Source organism: Diabrotica virgifera, chromosome 9 (assembly GCF_917563875.1).
Source record: "Diabrotica virgifera virgifera chromosome 9, PGI_DIABVI_V3a".
In the NCBI taxonomy this organism is placed as follows: domain Eukaryota; kingdom Metazoa; phylum Arthropoda; class Insecta; order Coleoptera; family Chrysomelidae; genus Diabrotica; species Diabrotica virgifera.
The window spans coordinates 50,943,882-50,964,739 of record NC_065451.1 but is presented as its reverse complement, the minus strand read 5'-3'; the positions used below and the strand labels follow the sequence as shown (position 1 = coordinate 50,964,739).

Genomic DNA, 20,858 nt, shown 5'->3' with positions numbered 1-20,858 from the left:
ACCAAACTGACTTCTTGGTAATAGGTCGTTCTTTTCTAGCCAAAATTCCAGACGGTTTTTAATAAGTCTCTCATATGTTTTTAGTATACAGGAAGCCAGACCGATTGGACGGTAAGAATCCCAATTCTTTGATGATTTTCCTGGTTTTAAAACCGGGATAATAGTGTAAACGTGCCAATCGTCAGGAATCTTTATGCGGCGCATCCAAATTTCATTATATATATTTAGTAGTGCAGCCTTACCAATTCTTGAAAGATTTGATAGCATCGAGTAATGGATATTATCGGCACCTGGTGCTGAATTTGAGTTTTTCTTCAACGCAAAGTTTAGTTCAGTGGCAGAAAATGGTTTGACTAGGAAACGGATTGGTTCTGGATAGTCGTACAGAGCATTTAGTTGTAAATCAGGAATTACTAATTCTGCAGACGGCGGTGTGATATTTTGATGGAACTCTTCTATCCACGAAGCTTCCGACAGAATAACAGGGACTTTGTTCTTTGTTTTTCTATTTTTTATTCGGTTAACTTTTGACCATACATCTTTAATAGGGACTGACCTATTTAGGGATCCGACATAATCTCTCCAGCTATTTCTTTTAGTTTGTTTAGTGATCTTCTTGACATGTGCATCATCTTTTTTATACTTAAGTAGGTTTTCATGGTTTGGATTTTCTTTGAATATACAAAAACTTTCCTGTCTTCTTCTGACTGCTTCTTCACATTCTAAATCCCACCAGTATTTTCCTCTGGAAGTCGGTTTTTTTATTTTAAATTTGGGGATGCAGTAGGATGCAGTTGTATTTATATTGTGCAAAATTTGTTCATAAGAATTTATATCTTTAAATTGAGAGAATACATCTTCCGAATACTGTTCATATAATTTCCAGTCGACATTCTTTAAATTCCACTTTTGTGAATATGGATTATATGTATGAGTTGGTTGATCCTCTAACTCTACTCTTATAGGTGTATGGTCTGAACCAAATAGGTCTTGAAGTGTTTTCCAAGTGATCAGGTGGTTTAAGTCAGGAGTACAAATGGTCAGGTCTATTGCCGATTTCGAGAAGTTCCTAAAGAAAGTAGGAGAGCCATCATTTTTGAATATTAAATTATTATCGTCTATACAGTCCATCAAGATTTTACCTTTCATATCTGTTTGGTTGTCTAGGCCCCAGGCAATGTGGTGAGCATTAAGGTCACCTCCTATTATAAATGGTCTTTCTATAGATGTTATGAAATTGTTCCATTGTTGTAACAATAACTTGGTTCCTGGGGGAACATACATAGATATAAATGTGACAGTATATGACTTAAACTTTATTTTTATTGCTACTTTATTGACGTTTATTAAATCTACTTTCATGGTGACTTCCTCGTAATATAGGTTTGAATTTATTAAAATTGCTGAGCCACCGCCAACAGTTACTGAAAAGCGGTCGTCTCTGACAATATTGTACCCGTGAAAGTTATAATACTTTTCTGGTTTAAATCTAGTTTCTGATAATAATGCGATATCAACTTTCTGGTCTTCTAATAGGTGGATAAGGTTTTCTCTATTAGAGTTAGCCGATCTACAATTCCATTGACAAATTACCAATCTATTCATTATTATATAAGAGAGAACTTAAAACTGATTGAATTGAATTTACTAGAACTGATTTTTCTGGAATTTCAAAATTTTTGTGATTTATATTAGAGATAATACTTGTAACTATATTTGATATTAATTCTGTTAATTCTTTTGATGGTTCATGTATTTTAGATCCTTGTTCTGGATTAAATGTAGATTGATACGAAGAAGAGGTGATAATACCACCAGGTCTGTTGGACATGGGGTTTAACTTTATTATTTTTTGATGTTCCATTGTTACTTGGTCTGGTGAGGAAGAGATAGGTCGTTTGTATTTTGGTGGTTTTATTATTGTATATCTATTTGAAACTGAAGGTAGAGCGAACTGATTGGAAGATGTTTGAGACGTGGACAATTGAGTAAAGGAATATGAAGAGGATGGTGCATTCATATTTGGAGTTTGATGAGAATTTATTGAGGAATTATTGGCTGCTATAGATGCATACGTTATCTTAGGAAAGAGTTTAATTGTTTCCTTAAAAGATAAGCTGTTTTCAGACATATAATGTTTTATTTTCTTTTGGCGATCAAATTCTGGGCATATCTCCCATTCATTAGTGAAGTGTTCACCTTCACAGGATAGACATTTTTTGTTAAACGATGATAAAGAACAAGAATCGGAAAGGTGAGATTCATGACACTTAAAACAGCGAGGATTACTTTTACACTGCTTACTCATGTGCCCATACCTATAGCAGTGGTAACAGATAATTACCTTTTGCTGGTATTTTTCAACAGTGTGTAAGACATGATTAATTACTACATACTTTGGTATATTCTGGCATTTAAAAGACACAATAACTGATTTTGTTGGATTAAATATTACTTTGTCATCTGCTACTATTTTTCTTGTTATTCGTTTCACATACTCAACCGAGAATTTGCAATGGTGATCAAATTCCTTTATTCTATTTTTAAGATATTCTTCCGATATATCTGAATCTATATCCCTTACTACACCTAGTTTAAACAATTGAAATTTTGGAATGTATGCGGTCAGATTTTTTTGAATAAGGAATTTGGAAGTAACTAAAGCATTTGCGCTACTATAATTTTTAAATGAGACCCTAACTCGGTTGCGTCCGATTGAGTCAATTTTTTTTATATAATTGTCAATTTCTGGATGTAACGTAAATAGGATCTCGCCTATTTTAACAGCGTTTAATTTTCCTGTAAAATTTAAACTGGAGTTTTCAATGAAAATGTAAAAAGGTCCTAAATCAATTTTTTCGTATAAATAAACAGGCCTGGTTTTTTCTGGTTGATCTGAGTTTACTAAAGTATTTTGTTTTTCATTAATATTGTTAAGATTAATACTACTACTTATCTTATTTTGAGGCTGGTTGGGTAGAAATCCATTTAAATCTTGTAAATCACAGCTACTATCCATCGAATTCTCAATATCAGGCGGTTCGCCTCCACTAGATGACTCCATAGAGGAGTTTTCAAGTAACGTTTAACTTATGAACACTTTCAAAATGTAAACTAAATAAGGAAAAGTTTAACAAAACTAAACAAACTAAATTAGAACGGTATAAATCAAATAATCCGCCAAAAATTAATATTTTTCGGAGAGATTTCCAAATTTAAATTAACTTTGACAATTATTTTGACGTATGTGAACTTAATTAAAAAAATGACAAAAGTAATTTTAAACAGTGTAAAATTATTTTGCAAAAACATGTCGATTTTTTGCTTACTTATAAACAATTAGAATAACTTTTTAACCGTTACCCGTAGAAAAATTATTTTTTCATATTTAGAAAGACTGAATTTTTATACACATTTAGAAAGTAAAACAATTGTCCTAGAACAATTAGGGACGAAGTTAGCCCCACTTTTTTTAATTCACATGTTTTTGCAATATTTAGAATTATTTTTTGTCATTTTTTTTTTAATTAAATTAATAGTGTAAATCTTCTTCTTTCATAAACTATCCAATGTATTACTGTAACTTCATCATTTCCTGACTTTAGTGTTGCAAAAAAAATTAATTTGGGATAAACAAACTAAATAACCTTTGAACTATTTGACCAATTGCTTTGGAATTTAGGGTATGATTTAAGCAGCAGAAGTCTCAGCAGTCCGTGTAATAAGAAGGTTTTAAGTTAATTTTTACATAAGTTATGAATATTTAAAAAACTCAAAATTTATGATTTATTTTTCAATTTTCTAAGCAACTAATAAGGATAGACATATTCAGCGAACGCCACATTGAAGTTTTTTAGACGATTTATGAGTTTATTACTCTCAAATTTGTTTAAAATGCTTAACTTTTTGGTTATAGACGAAAAAAGCGAAAATTTACCGTTTTTTGAGCTTCGTTTGTTTATAACTAAAACTGTTTATATGTACTGGGTTGGGCTAAAGAATGGAACCAAGCAAATATCTTTGAAACGAAAAGAACAATCTTTTTGAAACTTTGCATGCAAGTACAGTGACGCAAAACGCATCTGTTGCTATACTTTTTGTTACTAGTTCACTTCCGGTTTCACCGGAAATACCCTTAACTTATTTATTTTAAATGGGACACCCTGTATATTTTTGCAGATTTTGAAAGAACTTATTATTTTTAATTCATACATACCAAATTTAGAAGAAACAAATAGTTAAAAAGTGTCTGTAGATAATTTTTTGTATTAAAAATAAACGAGTACTATTGTCCATACTATAGACTAAAACTATTGTTGTATTTATTTGAATTTAGCATAGTAGGTAACTGTTACTGAACTAATTGACAGAAATAAGTTCTATTCAAAATGGTTCATTTAAGTGAAAGAGATCGCATTGAAATATTATATTGGTCATGGTGATCGTGTTAGAACTCATGACGAGGTGTGTAATATTTTTAATGAATTGAACGAAGTTATTAAACAAATATTGCAATTGATTTAGAGGAATCACCTCAAACTATCATTTTCAACATTTTAAATGATTTTTTTTTATTTTTATTATCGTTGGTCTAACGTAAATAAATTAACCTATTTTTTAACTGTAAAGAGATTTATTTCTTGTTTTAATAGTTTTTTCTTCCAAACTTGGTATTTATGAATTACAAATAAAAAGTTCTTTCAAAATCTGCAAAAATATACAGGGTGTCCCATTTAAAGTAAATAAGTTAAGGGTATTTCCGGTGAAACCGGAAGTGAACTAGTAACAAAAAGTATAGCAACAGATGCGTTTTGCGTCACTGTACTTGCATGCAAAGTTTCAAAAATATTGGTCTTTTCGTTTCAAAGATATTTGCTTGGTTCCATTCTTTAGCCCAACTCGTATATCATCAAAATCGGCTGCAGGAAACATATACAGTGAGCACGTAAAGGTTGGAATAAATTTATTTTCTCGAAAATGGACAATTTTGTAAAGAAATCCTGAAACAGGTCAATTTTTATTTTTAAATTACCACTTTCTGGCATATATATCATACTAGTGACGTCACCCATTTAGGCGTGATGACGTCATCGATGATTTTTTAAATAAGAATAGGGGTCGTGTGATAGACCATTTGAAAGGTAATTTAATTCTCTATTCAGTAATATAAACATTAACATAATTATTTATCCTGGGTGTCGAAAAACAATTTTTTTGAATTAAATTTATTGACATAAAAAGAAGAATATGTGTAATTTATTTAATGCAAAATACATTTTACTGCTCTCAGAAAGCAGATCAAAATGTTTATTTGAAAAAGAATAATTGCTTTTCGCTTAAATTAAATGCTCAAATTGTCAAGAGGCAGGTGGGTGGCTGCTTTAATATCTTTTGAATTTGCAAAAAAAAAACAATATTTATTTGTCAAATCAACATTTTTTCCTGTTTTCTGATGGCAGTAAAATGTATTTTGAATTAAATAAATTACACAGATTATTCTTTTTATGTCAATAAATTTAATTCAAAAAAAATTTTTTGACACCCTGTATAAATAATAATGTTACTGTTTAGATTGATGAATAGAGAATTGAATTACCTTTCAAATAAGCTATCACACGACCCCTATTCTTGTTTAAAAAAATCATCGATGACGTCATCACGCCCAGATGGGTGACTTCACTAGTATGATATATATGCCAAAAAGTCGTAATTTAAAAATAAAAATTGACCTGTTTCGGGATTTTTTGCCAAAATCGTCCATTCTCGAGAAAATGAATTTATTCCAACCTTTACGTGCTCACTGTATGTTATTATTATAGATGTCCATACTACTAAAAAAATTTTGGTTTTGGCCTGGAAGGGGTTGTGTCACCAACAGGATATTTTTTTCCTTATTTTTCTGAACGATTGACGGACCGCTTTTAAAGGGTTTTTACCCATATATTTATATAATATTGTATTTTGGTGGTTAGCATGTTAGATCACGTAAGCACTGATGATTATTGGTCATACAATCGAAAACTAGTTCCGTGATGTAGCCCCTTTTAGGGATTTTTAAATAAATACCTTTTATAAAGGATTTTAGTCGTTTTTTATCTATTAAATGTATTTTAAATCAACATCTATTCCACGGTTAAATCTGGCAATGTCGCAAAACTACTGATTTCGCGAACAATGCATTTTAAATGGATTTTTACTCTGCACCAACGCGGTCAACTGAAGTTCCTTCTCCTTGATTTGCTTCCCGAGTTACCTTTTATGTTTCACATATTTCTGTACAATTGTACTTGTGATCATTTTCTGATTGTTTACTTATCTTTGTTAATCTTGTTAGCGGCTGCGCTAGTTTTCTAATCCTAAGCGATCTTATTTTTTATATATTATGTGTAATACTTTACCTGCTACGATATGCTGAGCATAATTGTAGTTACAAGGTACGGAATGCAAAGTCCTCGCGGACCATCGCTTATGCCTACTTTCTTCGTCGTCGTCACTGGTTCGGTCGGCATCTTCGTGAAGAAAATGGACTTTCTCCCACCGATCCAAATATCTGAAATTAATTAATTCAATATTAGAACTTCGGTTAAGAGGATCGGTACGTATTTTCGGCTGCAATGCTACTCAAATGGGGATTCATTTTTTTCGAATCCTGAGAAAACTAATAAGTATTTTTGAAAAATTTAAACGTAGAATGAAAGATCACGTTATTAGCGAGGGCCGAAAGTCCCTGAGAACTTCTATAATGTTTATTTTAATAAGTTACAGGGGTGAAAAACTAAGAGAAAATTTAGTGTGATTTTTAATTTCAAATATATCATTCAAAATAAACTTTTTATTTATTCTAAGTGACTTTCGGCCCTCGGTAATAATTTAGTCTTTCATTCTGCGTTTAAATTTTTCAAAAATATTTATTGGTTTTTTCAGGATTTGAAAAAAATAAACACAATGCCGTGGTAATATTTTCCAAATCTATCTTTGTCTTACAACGCACTCAGCCGAATATAATATTGTCAGCATATATTGTCAGTCAGACACTGACATTTGACATTGCATCGGGAATATGTTGAGTTATTGATTAAATATTATTGAAATATAGTGTATTTGATAAATAATTGATTTAACATGTGAACTTAATAAAAAGTTATATATTGTGTATTATTTGTGGAAGATCCAAGCAGAGAATACATCAGGATAATATATTCTGTGATCCAAATATTTTGTTGTTAAAGATGTTCAAAATTGTAAGCGTTCCATAACAATATATTATTAAAAAATCACTTTAACACTTTTCTCCTTTTCTCGATTGAGTATTAGTCTTTGTTGTACAAATAAATTATTACAATCACTGAATACATAGTTAGTGAAAAAATTATCACATTTATTAACTGAATTAATAATTTCCAATTATAAAAATAACAGTTATCCAAGAACATTCAAAACCCATCTCTTTAAATTAATGATGACATTTTCAAGTAGAATGACATTCTAGTAATGTTTACATATCCATACCAGTGTGAATTTTACTACACGTAATTTGCCGTGTAAAGACAGAAAAAGTAGGAATACACGTAAAATATTTGCGAATTATGTACCCATAGCCTTAACAAACCTGCACGCAGATAGATACTTGGTAAGAGATTGCTAATGGAAGATTTCAGTCATGTAGATTCTAGTCATCTGCACGTAGGCCAAGAAAAATAAATAGTTTGTAATTGTCAGCCAATTAACTGAATTTTGCCGAGAATGTCACTTTTGGTACCCCAAAAAAGATGCAAAATTTTTTTCCACACCTATCCCCGTGCTTCCACCTAAAACCTCATCGTAGGGGAAAACGGAAAACATAGTTTTATCAAGAATCTGCACGACGTAGAAAAAAAGTTTCCAAACAAGGGAATCGAAACGTCAAATAAACTTAATTTCAAACTAAAATTGTCGCTTAGTCCCAACTAAAATTATAAATTACAAGAAATGTAGCTGAGATTAATTTAAACAAAAAAGTTCTTTAGCACTTCTTCTGTAGAATAAACAGTTCTGTCAGAAACAACGCTTGAAGCGAACGTCTATTTTGACCAGAGTTTTAAGAGTGGAGAAAATATTTGTATGTAATAATAACGTTTTATATCTTGTTTTATTAATAAATAATGATTTTACCTTAACACAATGATTTATTTCGCCGTATGTAATATCACTTTATTAAGAAATATTAACTCTAAATATACGTTTATCTCTGCGAAATATATTTCTTAACATTAAATACATTAATTATTAATAGTAAAATAATAATATTCCTTACTAAGAAATATTATTGCTCAGAAAGAATAGTTCTGTAATATGTAGAAAATATATTTTTATGACTAATAAAATTAATTAACATCAAGTGTAATTTCTTTCTGATAAATGGGTTTGAAGTTTGCCAGAAAGTGATAGTTCAATCATGTTTAAGATATATTTCTTTGGCTATAGTGGAATTTATTTGAAATATTTTAGAAAATTATATCTTACATACAAAGATATATTTCTTAGGTAATATGCCAAGTCGATCTTTCTTAAATATTAATAAAGTTTCTTTATGTCAAGAATTTTTTTCTCTCGGTGTAGAACTTCGGTTAACAAACCTGCACGCAGATAGATACTTGGTAAGAGATTGGTAATGGAAGATTTCAGTTATGTAGATTCTAGTCATCTGCACGTAGGCAAAGAAAAATAAATACATAGTTTGTAATAATTGTCAGCCAACTAACTGAATTTTGCCGAGGATGTCACTTTTGGTACCCCAAAAAAGATGCAAAAATTTTTTCCACGCCTATCCCCGGGCTTCCACCTAAAACCTCATCGTAGGGGAAAACGGAAAACATAGTTTTATCAAGAATCTGCACGACGTAGAAAAAAGTTTCCAAACATGGAAATCGAAACGTCAAATAAACTTAATTTCAAACTAAAATTGTCGCTTATTCCCAACTAAAACTATAAATTACAAGAAATGTAGCTGAGATTAATTTAAACAAAAAAGTTTTTTAGTAGCACTTCTTCTGTAGAATAAACAGTTCTGTCAGAAACAACGCTTGAAGCGAATCTCTATTTTGACCAGAGTATCTTATCGGCAAAAATCAAAATAAATGCGTTTAGTCCAGGGCGCATCTGTTTTGAGATGGACGTTGAGAGGTGACTCGAAATCTTTTTGCAGAAATTGCTTGAAAATAACTTAAATAATAATATTTGAGTTATCCTCCCACTCAAAATGGTCCGGAACATTGTTTAAATAATCAAAATGTCAAAATATGAAGGAAAAATTCGGATTCTTTATTGGTTTTTGGTTATAACTTTAAAACTATTCATTTCTGAGAAAAGTTGTACTGACATAAAAGTTGCGTAATTAAATTTCCTACAAGAATTGGTTAAAAATTTAAAAAATAGTCACCCTTGTTGCAAAATAGCAATAATTGCGAAAAAAAAACATACAAAAACAAGTATTCGCATTTTACGTTTTTCAACCATTTATGCTACACTTAGGACCTTCATATTTTACCCAGAAAAACTTTATGATATAGTAAAACAACACTGTAAATTTCATTAAGATCGGTTTAATAGATTTTGCAATCCAGCTTTCGCAAAAAAATTCATTTTTTTTTAATGTTGCAGGACTGAAAATAAAGCAGATAGCAAGTTGAATTTTTTTTGCTTATAGAAGTGTACTGTACCTTTTATTTGCAATTTGCAAAATTAAAATCGATTAATTACCACGGCGCGGCGTCAGGAAACTTTTTAAATAAACATTAATTTTTAGTGCTACGTGCAGGACAGCAGTGTTCGATTCACACAAGTTAATTTCTACCAAAATTTCTTCCAACCTTTATCTAATATATTATTTTCTTACTCTATATTTTGTTGAATTTTAATATTTTAATTCCACAAAAATCAAACTAATTTTATTATTGTTTGTGATATATTGTTTAAACAATTGCATAATATGTTTAAAAATAATAAACTTTTATTTTCTAAGTTAAAATAACATGAACAAAGAAAGTATTTGCTAAAAAAAGTGTTATTTCGAAGGATAGAGTATGTGTTTTTATTTTGCAATAAACAAATTTATTTATTTATATCGAAATGTAATAAAAATTAAAATGTATCAATCATTATTATCAAAGGTCATTGGAATGCCCAATAAGAGCAAACTATCAGCTGTCCTGCGCGTAGCACCAATAATTAATGTTTATTTAAAAAAATTCATGACGCCGTGGTAGTTAATCGATTTTAATTTTGCAAATTCCAAATGAAAGGTACAATACACTTCTATAAGCAAAAAAAAATTCAACTTGCTATCTGCTTTATTTTCAGTTCTGTAACATTTTGAAAAAATGAATTTTTTTTGCCAAAGCTGGATTGCAAAATTTATTTTGCAAAATCTATTAAACCGATCTTCATGAAATTTATAGTATTGTTTTACTGTATCATGCAGTTTTTCTTTTCTGGGTGAAATATGAAGGTCCTAAGTGTAGCATAAATGGTTGAAAAACGTAAAATGCGAATATAGTCCTGTCGCCAGGGGGGGTACAACGGCCTCGTTAATTCAGATGGACTTACTCAAGGTTTTTTTATGTATTTTGACCCGTAGAACACGAATTTTTTGGGTAACAGTTGATCCGGATGTCGATAAGATTGTTATAGACCAAGAACTTGAGGAATCAAATAACAGCGATTTTTGGCAAAACAAAACAATATTTTGTATTTTTTGGGCCATTTTAAGTAAAAAATATTTCTACAAGTTTTTTCGTAGGATGCACAGTTTTCGAGATAAACGCGGTTGAACTTTAAAAAAATCGAAAAACTGCAATTTTTGAACCCGAATAACTTTTGATTAAAAAATAAAATAGCAAGTCTGCTTACCGCATTTGAAAGTTTAAGTCAAATTATATCGGTTTTGATTATTTGCATTGGTAAAAATTTATTTTTTTATTGTTTAACAAAGCTATAAACACGTAGGGTTTCCCGTGCTTTTACATGCGTTTTAACGCATGTAACGTAGAAATAGTCTTGATTGCACTAGTACCTATTCTACCTACTCGTTCGATTTTAAATGAGAAATCATAGAAACATCACTCACGCACTAGTTGTTTGTAGCTTTGTTTAACAATAACACAATAAATTTTTAGCAATGCAAATAATCAAAACCGACATAATTTGACTTGAACTTTCAAAGGCGCTTAGCAGAATTGCTATTTTATTTTTTAATCAAAAGTTATTCGGGTTTAAAAATTGCAGTTTTTCGATTTTTTTAAAGTTCAACCGCGTTTATCTCGAAAACTCTGCATCCTACTAAAAAACTTGTAGAAATATTTTTTGCTTAAAATGACCCAAAAAATACAAAATATTGTTTTGTTTTGCCAAAAATCGCTGTTATTTGATTCCTCAAGTTCTTGGTCTATAACAATCTTATCGACATCCGGATCAACTGTTACCCAAAAAATTCGTTTTCTACGGGTCAAAATACATAAAAAAAACTTGGGTAAGTCCATCTGAATTAACGAGGCCGTTGTACCCCCCCTGGCGACAGGACTAATACTTGTTTTTGTATGTTTTTTTCGCAATTATTGCTATTTTGTAACAAGGGTGACTATTTTTTAAATTTCTAACTAATTCTATATTGTAGGAAATTTAATTACGCAACTTTTATGTCAGTACAACTTTTCTCGGAAATGAATACTTTTAAAGTTATAATCAAAAAACGAAGAAAAAAATCGAATTTTTCCTTCATTTTTTGACATTTTGATTATTTAAACAATGTTCCGGACCTTTTTGAGAGGGAGGATAACTCAAATATTATTATTTGAGTTATTTTCAAGCAATTTCTGTAAAAAAAATTGATTCAACTCTCAACGTCCAAATGTCATACTAATATTTTTACAGATGCGCCCTGGGCCTGGATTCCGTGCACTGTAGATATCTACACGTCGCTTTCTATCGATGTCAATTTTCGTAAAAATATTTGAATTTTTAGCTTTAATTTAATTATTTTCTAGTTTTGCTAGGTTATACTCTAAAACAAGAAAATATTTGAATTAAAACTAAAAATTAAAATATATTGACATCGCGCCGATCGCTTTCTATCAATGTCAATATATTTGAATTTTTAGTTTTAATTCAAATATTTTCTTGTTTTACCAAGTGTCACTTCAGCATCAATTAGTTAGAGTATAACCTAGCAAAACTAGAAAATAATTAAATTAAAGCTAAAAATTCAAATATTTTTACGAAAATTGACATCGATAGAAAGCGACCGATGCGACGTGTAGATATCTACAGTGCACACGGAATCCAGGCCCTGGTCTAGTTTTAAAGGTGAAGAGTACAGCTTTTTGAATATTGCCGCAAATTAAGTCAATTTTCTCAAAGCTCTTCAATATACAGGGTGTCCCAAAAGTAGTGGAACGGTCGAATATTTCGCGAACTAAACATCGGATCGAAAAACTGAAAAATACGTGTTCAATCATTTTCAAAAATCTATACAATGACACCAAACACCAACCCCCACTACACCCCCTGGAGGTGGGGTGGGGGTAACTTTAAAATCTCAAATGTAAACCCCCAGTTTTTCTTGCAGATTTTAATTTGTTACATAAAAGTAAGCAACTTTTATTCAAGACATTTTTTCGAACTGTGAATAGATGGCGCTATAATTGGGAAAAACGATTTATCCTGATACCATAGGTAAATTATAGAAACGGTCTAATATCTCACGAAATACACTTCCAAATGAGAAATTTAATATTTTTCTAAAACCTATCGAATAACATTAAACATGACCCTCCAACCCACCCCCTGAATGTGGGGTGGGGGGGTAACTTTAAAATCTTAAATAGCAACCCCCACTTTTTATTACAGATTCGGATCAGTCATGAAAAATTAAGTAACATTTATCCGAAACATTTCTTAGAATTGTTAATAGATGGCGCCTTAATTGGAAAAATTCGATTTATTAGCGCCATCTATCAGAAAATTTAAAAAACGTTTCGAATAAATGTTGCTTAATTTTTTATGACGAATCCGAATCTGCAATAAAAAGTGGGGGTTGTTATTTAAAATTTTAAAGTTACCTCCACCCCACATCCAGGGGGTGGGTTGGAGGGTCATGTTTGGTATTATTCGATAGGTTTTCAAAAAAGATTAAAAATCTGTTTTTTGGTTTCTCATTTGGAAGTGTATTTCGTGAGATATTAGACCGTTTCTATAATTTACCTATGGTATCAGGATAAATCGTTTTTCCCAATTATAGCGCCATCTATCCACAGTTCGAAAAAACGTTTTGAATAAAAGTTGCCTACTTTTACGTAACGAATCCAAATTTGCAAGAAAAACTGGGGTTTCCATTTAAGATTTTAAAGTTACCCCCACCCCACCTCCAGGGGGTGTAGTGGGGATTGGTGTTTGATGTCATTGGATAGACTTTTGAAAATGATTGAACACGTATTTTTCAGTTTTTCGATCCGATGTTTAGTTCGCGAAATATTCGACCGTTCCACTACTTTTGGGACACTCATAAACATTATGCGATATTTACCCACCAAATTTCATTTGCATACCTCAACCGATTTAAGAGCAATAAATAAATCTTCAGTTTGTAAGAAAAATTTCAACACCCCCTATCTCGGAAACGAAGCATTTGCGGACATATGTTTATAAAGCAAACTGTCATTATTTCTTCATGCAGAATTACCCCTTAAAGTTTGCCATACTTAAAGGCTAGAATATTCCATGGAGTGTTGTGAACATTGAGAAAAAAAAAACAAAGTTTGATTGGTACACCCGGTATACAATGACAATTTACCAGTCTAGCAACAATATTATTACAGCGATATTGTTAAAGAATAAGGCTACAACACATTAAAAAAACCACTTAAATCGGACAACAGGTTTAGGAATTCGAGACATCAAAAATCACCCATTTTTTGGGGTGTCCGTTTTCTCTGACGCGCAGTGTAGTATAAGCGATATATTATTCGACGTGCCTTAGCAAACGAGAACAAATGTATACTTTTATTTTTTATATCATTTTCGGTTAAACTTCTAACCGGAAGTGCCATATTACAGTCGCAGAAATATTAACCGGAATTATCCGGATATTTAAATAACTTCAAAACCGAAACCAAAGATTCAAGCTCGACTTTTCAATACGCTCCGATTGATATGTCACATGTATTATTTCTGCGATTATAATGTGGCACTTCCGGTTTGAACTTTTTAACCGGAAATGATATAACAATTAAAAGTATACATTTGTTTACATGTTGACCGAAAGTTTAGTAAAAATGACTCAAAATTAGTCAAATCGTATTATCAATCGACGCAAAGTTACTCGAAGAGTTCAAACATGGACTTCCGGTTCTACTTTCGGTCACTTTGGGTGAAAACCTAGGACTTATGAGTCAATTACTTGTTAGTTATTAGTCTTGGCTGATTATCGGAGAATAGGCCATTTTTGGGAAAAGTTATTTTTCTACGACCGTTTAATAACATTATTCGCTATATTTTCATAGATAATAGCACCCACTACTGTACCTGTGAATTATAATTCATTATTTACGGGCTGAAGTTACTCACGGGTCATTACTCACGGGCTAAAGTTAGATGCAAGTGACGCATGCCACTTTTAATATTAATCGGATATGAACTGCATATAAAATTACTTAAAGTTGTTTATTTAATACAATAATTATTGTAATTTATATCAATAATTAACTTTGAAAAATTTTTAAAGGAATTTTAACAACAATGTCAGTATATTTTTTACGTTCATATCTTGTTTACTAAAAATTTTGACGTTTATCATTTATTTTAGTGACAGTGACATTAGGTCATTTTGTTTATGTTAATTGGAATTTATAACTAATATTGTGTTTATTCTTAAGTTAAATTGTGTTAAATATGTTATAACATATTATGTACAGTTATATTATTATATTATATAGATATAGTTAAATGTAAATATACATTATAACTATAACTATTGAAATACGTCCACCGACAACAGCCATTTCCTATTTATTATAACTTATATTGACTATTTCTAGTTGTATTTTTACAATAAATAATAATTTGGTAATAGTAGGCAACCAATTATTCAGCCACGTACTAGGGGTAAATGGCATTTAGGTATTCTTGTAAATTATTATAACAAATCACAAGTAGTTGATAATTAAATTTTTTACTAATTAAAATAAAAAAAGGTCGTAGAAAAAGTATAGTATTTTTCTCGCATATACTTTGCAAACTTGCGTACTTCTTACCAGCAATAAAATTGCTGGTAATAGTATATTATTCAACGAGCATGTAATGATGGCTATTACTCACGATGATGAATTACGACACTCGCCTACGGCTCGTGTCGCAAACTTCATCATCGTGAGTAATAGCCATCATTACATGCTCGTTGAATAATATACTATTACCAGCAATTTTATTGCTGGTAATTGCGGGTATTATTTGGTTATTATTGCGACCGTAAATTATTAATTAACAATTGAATTGTTGCTATAATATTCGTTTAATTTTCACCGGCTTCTGGAACTATAATCTAAACCAAGAAAGCTTTTATGTCACCGAGTTATTTAATTATTGGTAGATAATTACTTATCTAAAACTTTATTTGAAATTTTCGTCGGAGCAGAGCGGGAAAAACATGTCTTTATGCAGAATTTAATTGCGGTGAATTTTTATTTGGGTGTTTTTGTTGTAAAGTTAAAATTTTCGGAGTTATAGAGCAATAATTGAAAAAAATACGATTTGTCGGCGCCACTTTGTTTATAAAAAAAAGTAGCACACTGTTTTCGGACTTTGCATACCTATATTATTAATATAATACAGGTAATATAATATAGGTATATTATTAATATAATCTTATAATTCGATTCCAGCAATAAAATTGCTGGTAAATAACTTTTCCATGAATTTTCAAGAACATCAAACAGCAGTTAAAAATGTACATAATTTTAAGTAGTAATTGCACAAGAGCTCTGAAATTATTAAATTCCCGAGTGACACTTTGACAGTTTTAATTTCACGAGCCGAAGGCGAGTGAAATTATGTCAAAGTGTCACGAGAGCAAAAATTCTATATTAATTTCAGAGGTCGAGTGCAATTTGTTGCGATTATTTCATGAATAAAACTGTTCAAAACCAAAATTTTATTGTAATTTATTTATGTAAGTACCATTAAACACACAGTTTTTATAAATATTTGACGATTGAAAGTCATCACTTTTATAATTTTTAAAACATTAATTGTCATTTCACTGAATGTATTTTTTCGTAGCAACGAAGGGCATCTGACGTAATATACTTAACGACGGGAGATTATCAAAAATTATCGATTTAATTCAGATTTCTGTAGCTTTCTATTGGTCAGAATCTCCTATGAATGAAATAATCATTACAATAAATTGTGGCGAATCCCATATAAACAACATTTTCTTCTTCTGTAAATATTTAGAAAGAATATATCAAAAATGAATAACCACTTTCAATTTCGTTGCAAAACGAAAATACAGCCGAACCATATTCCAGTCCAATCAGAGAGTGCTGCAAGCACCTCTACCGGTTTCGAAACTTATTAGTCTCTCATCAGGAGGCACATATGCTGCTCTCCCCGATCCAACCAAAACAAACCCCAGCGTGCAGTCCCGAATTGCAACGAACGAAATGGCATAGATGCCCTAGCGGCAACTGCTAGCAAAAGACTAAGTTTTCACTCTAATGGCACACAACATATCCCACCAGAATGAAAACAATGGGAACCTTCTCTGGTTACACCTCCGAGGCTTCTACAATTTGCAAGCCATACGGATGCTGAGACTAAGGAAGATGAGGGAATTCTACAATTTACAATTCACGTCACATCTGCTCAGCGCGGTAAAGTTCCAACGAGACTGGTTCCCTTCATACTCCACACAGAGTAAATGTAAATCAAAAATGAATAACCACTTTCAATTTCGTTGCAAAACGAAAATACAGCCGAACCATATTCCAGTCCAATCAGAGAGTGCTGCAAGCACCTCTACCGGTTTCGAAACTTATTAGTCTCTCATCAGGAGGCACATATGCTGCTCTCCCCGATCCAACCAAAACAAACCCCAGCGTGCAGTCCCGAATTGCAACGAACGAAATGGCATAGATGCCCTAGCGGCAACTGCTAGCAAAAGACTAAGTTTTCACTCTAATGGCACACAACATATCCCACCAGAATGAAAACAATGGGAACCTTCTCTGGTTACACCTCCGAGGCTTCTACAATTTGCAAGCCATACGGATGCTGAGACTAAGGAAGATGAGGGAATTCTACAATTTACAATTCACGTCACATCTGCTCAGCGCGGTAAAGTTCCAACGAGACTGGTTCCCTTCATACTCCACACAGAGTAAATGTAAATCAAAAATGAATAACCACTTTCAATTTCGTTGCAAAACGAAAATACAGCCGAACCATATTCCAGTCCAATCAGAGAGTGCTGCAAGCACCTCTACCGGTTTCGAAACTTATTAGTCTCTCATCAGGAGGCACATATGCTGCTCTCCCCGATCCAACCAAAACAAACCCCAGCGTGCAGTCCCGAATTGCAACGAACGAAATGGCATAGATGCCCTAGCGGCAACTGCTAGCAAAAGACTAAGTTTTCACTCTAATGGCACACAACATATCCCACCAGAATGAAAACAATGGGAACCTTCTCTGGTTACACCTCCGAGGCTTCTACAATTTGCAAGCCATACGGATGCTGAGACTAAGGAAGATGAGGGAATTCTACAATTTACAATTCACGTCACATCTGCTCAGCGCGGTAAAGTTCCAACGAGACTGGTTCCCTTCATACTCCACACAGAGTAAATGTAAATCAAAAATGAATAACCACTTTCAATTTCGTTGCAAAACGAAAATACAGCCGAACCATATTCCAGTCCAATCAGAGAGTGCTGCAAGCACCTCTACCGGTTTCGAAACTTATTAGTCTCTCATCAGGAGGCACATATGCTGCTCTCCCCGATCCAACCAAAACAAACCCCAGCGTGCAGTCCCGAATTGCAACGAACGAAATGGCATAGATGCCCTAGCGGCAACTGCTAGCAAAAGACTAAGTTTTCACTCTAATGGCACACAACATATCCCACCAGAATGAAAACAATGGGAACCTTCTCTGGTTACACCTCCGAGGCTTCTACAATTTGCAAGCCATACGGATGCTGAGACTAAGGAAGATGAGGGAATTCTACAATTTACAATTCACGTCACATCTGCTCAGCGCGGTAAAGTTCCAACGAGACTGGTTCCCTTCATACTCCACACAGAGTAAATGTAAATCAAAAATGAATAACCACTTTCAATTTCGTTGCAAAACGAAAATACAGCCGAACCATATTCCAGTCCAATCAGAGAGTGCTGCAAGCACCTCTACCGGTTTCGAAACTTATTAGTCTCTCATCAGGAGGCACATATGCTGCTCTCCCCGATCCAACCAAAACAAACCCCAGCGTGCAGTCCCGAATTGCAACGAACGAAATGGCATAGATGCCCTAGCGGCAACTGCTAGCAAAAGACTAAGTTTTCACTCTAATGGCACACAACATATCCCACCAGAATGAAAACAATGGGAACCTTCTCTGGTTACACCTCCGAGGCTTCTACAATTTGCAAGCCATACGGATGCTGAGACTAAGGAAGATGAGGGAATTCTACAATTTACAATTCACGTCACATCTGCTCAGCGCGGTAAAGTTCCAACGAGACTGGTTCCCTTCATACTCCACACAGAGTAAATGTAAATCAAAAATGAATAACCACTTTCAATTTCGTTGCAAAACGAAAATACAGCCGAACCATATTCCAGTCCAATCAGAGAGTGCTGCAAGCACCTCTACCGGTTTCGAAACTTATTAGTCTCTCATCAGGAGGCACATATGCTGCTCTCCCCGATCCAACCAAAACAAACCCCAGCGTGCAGTCCCGAATTGCAACGAACGAAATGGCATAGATGCCCTAGCGGCAACTGCTAGCAAAAGACTAAGTTTTCACTCTAATGGCACACAACATATCCCACCAGAATGAAAACAATGGGAACCTTCTCTGGTTACACCTCCGAGGCTTCTACAATTTGCAAGCCATACGGATGCTGAGACTAAGGAAGATGAGGGAATTCTACAATTTACAATTCACGTCACATCTGCTCAGCGCGGTAAAGTTCCAACGAGACTGGTTCCCTTCATACTCCACACAGAGTAAATGTAAATCAAAAATGAATAACCACTTTCAATTTCGTTGCAAAACGAAAATACAGCCGAACCATATTCCAGTCCAATCAGAGAGTGCTGCAAGCACCTCTACCGGTTTCGAAACTTATTAGTCTCTCATCAGGAGGTACCTGATGAAACCGGTAGAGGTGCTTGCAGCACTCTCTGATTGGACTGGAATATGGTTCGGCTGTATTTTCGTTTTGCAACGAAATTGAAAGTGGTTATTCATTTTTGATTTACATTTACTCTGTGTGGAGTATGAAGGGAACCAGTCCTCGTTGGAACTTTACCGCGCTGAGCAGATGTGACGTGAATTGTAAATTGTAGAATTCCCTCATCTTCCTTAGTCTCAGCATCCGTATGGCTTGCAAATTGTAGAAGCCTCGGAGGTGTAACCAGAGAAGGTTCCCATTGTTTTCATTCTGGTGGGATATGTTGTGTGCCATTAGAGTGAAAACTTAGTCTTTTGCTAGCAGTTGCCGCTAGGGCATCTATGCCATTTCGTTCGTTGCAATTCGGGACTGCACGCTGGGGTTTGTTTTGGTTGGATCGGGGAGAGCAGCATATGTGCCTCCTGATGAGAGACTAATAAGTTTCGAAACCGGTAGAGGTGCTTGCAGCACTCTCTGATTGGACTGGAATATGGTTCGGCTGTATTTTCGTTTTGCAACGAAATTGAAAGTGGTTATTCATTTTTGATTTACATTTACTCTGTGTGGAGTATGAAGGGAACCAGTCTCGTTGGAACTTTACCGCGCTGAGCAGATGTGACGTGAATTGTAAATTGTAGAATTCCCTCATCTTCCTTAGTCTCAGCATCCGTATGGCTTGCAAATTGTAGAAGCCTCGGAGGTGTAACCAGAGAAGGTTCCCATTGTTTTCATTCTGGTGGGATATGTTGTGTGCCATTAGAGTGAAAACTTAGTCTTTTGCTAGCAGTTGCCGCTAGGGCATCTATGCCATTTCGTTCGTTGCAATTCGGGACTGCACGCTGGGGTTTGTTTTGGTTGGATCGGGGAGAGCAGCATATGTGCCTCCTGATGAGAGACTAATAAGTTTCGAAACCGGTAGAGGTGCTTGCAGCACTCTCTGATTGGACTGGAATATGGTTCGGCTGTATTTTCGTTTTGCAACGAAATTGAAAGTGGTTATTCATTTTTGATTTACATTTACTCTGTGTGGAGTATGAAGGGAACCAGTCTCGTTGGAACTTTACCGCGCTGAGCAGATGTGACGTGAATTGTAAATTGTAGAATTCCCTCATCTTCCTTAGTCTCAGCATCCGTATGGCTTGCAAATTGTAGAAGCCTCGGAGGTGTAACCAGAGAAGGTTCCCATTGTTTTCATTCTGGTGGGATATGTTGTGTGCCATTAGAGTGAAAACTTAGTCTTTTGCTAGCAGTTGCCGCTAGGGCATCTATGCCATTTCGTTCGTTGCAATTCGGGACTGCACGCTGGGGTTTGTTTTGGTTGGATCGGGGAGAGCAGCATATGTGCCTCCTGATGAGAGACTAATAAGTTTCGAAACCGGTAGAGGTGCTTGCAGCACTCTCTGATTGGACTGGAATATGGTTCGGCTGT

The 20,858-nt window shown here is 33.6% G+C and overlaps 1 protein-coding gene across 7 annotated transcripts in view; it reads right to left on the bottom strand.

Annotated features, from left to right (window-relative positions):
• The window catches only part of LOC114332463 (AT-rich interactive domain-containing protein 2), a 330,994-nt gene that overhangs the window by 159,134 nt on the left and 151,002 nt on the right, over positions 1-20,858 (bottom strand). For all 7 annotated transcript variants that reach the window (XM_050662174.1, XM_050662175.1, XM_050662177.1 and 4 more), the window contains exon 4: positions 6,399-6,550. In XM_050662174.1, the coding sequence (XP_050518131.1) occupies positions 6,399-6,550 (152 nt within the window). The remainder of the gene's footprint in view (positions 1-6,398; positions 6,551-20,858) is intronic.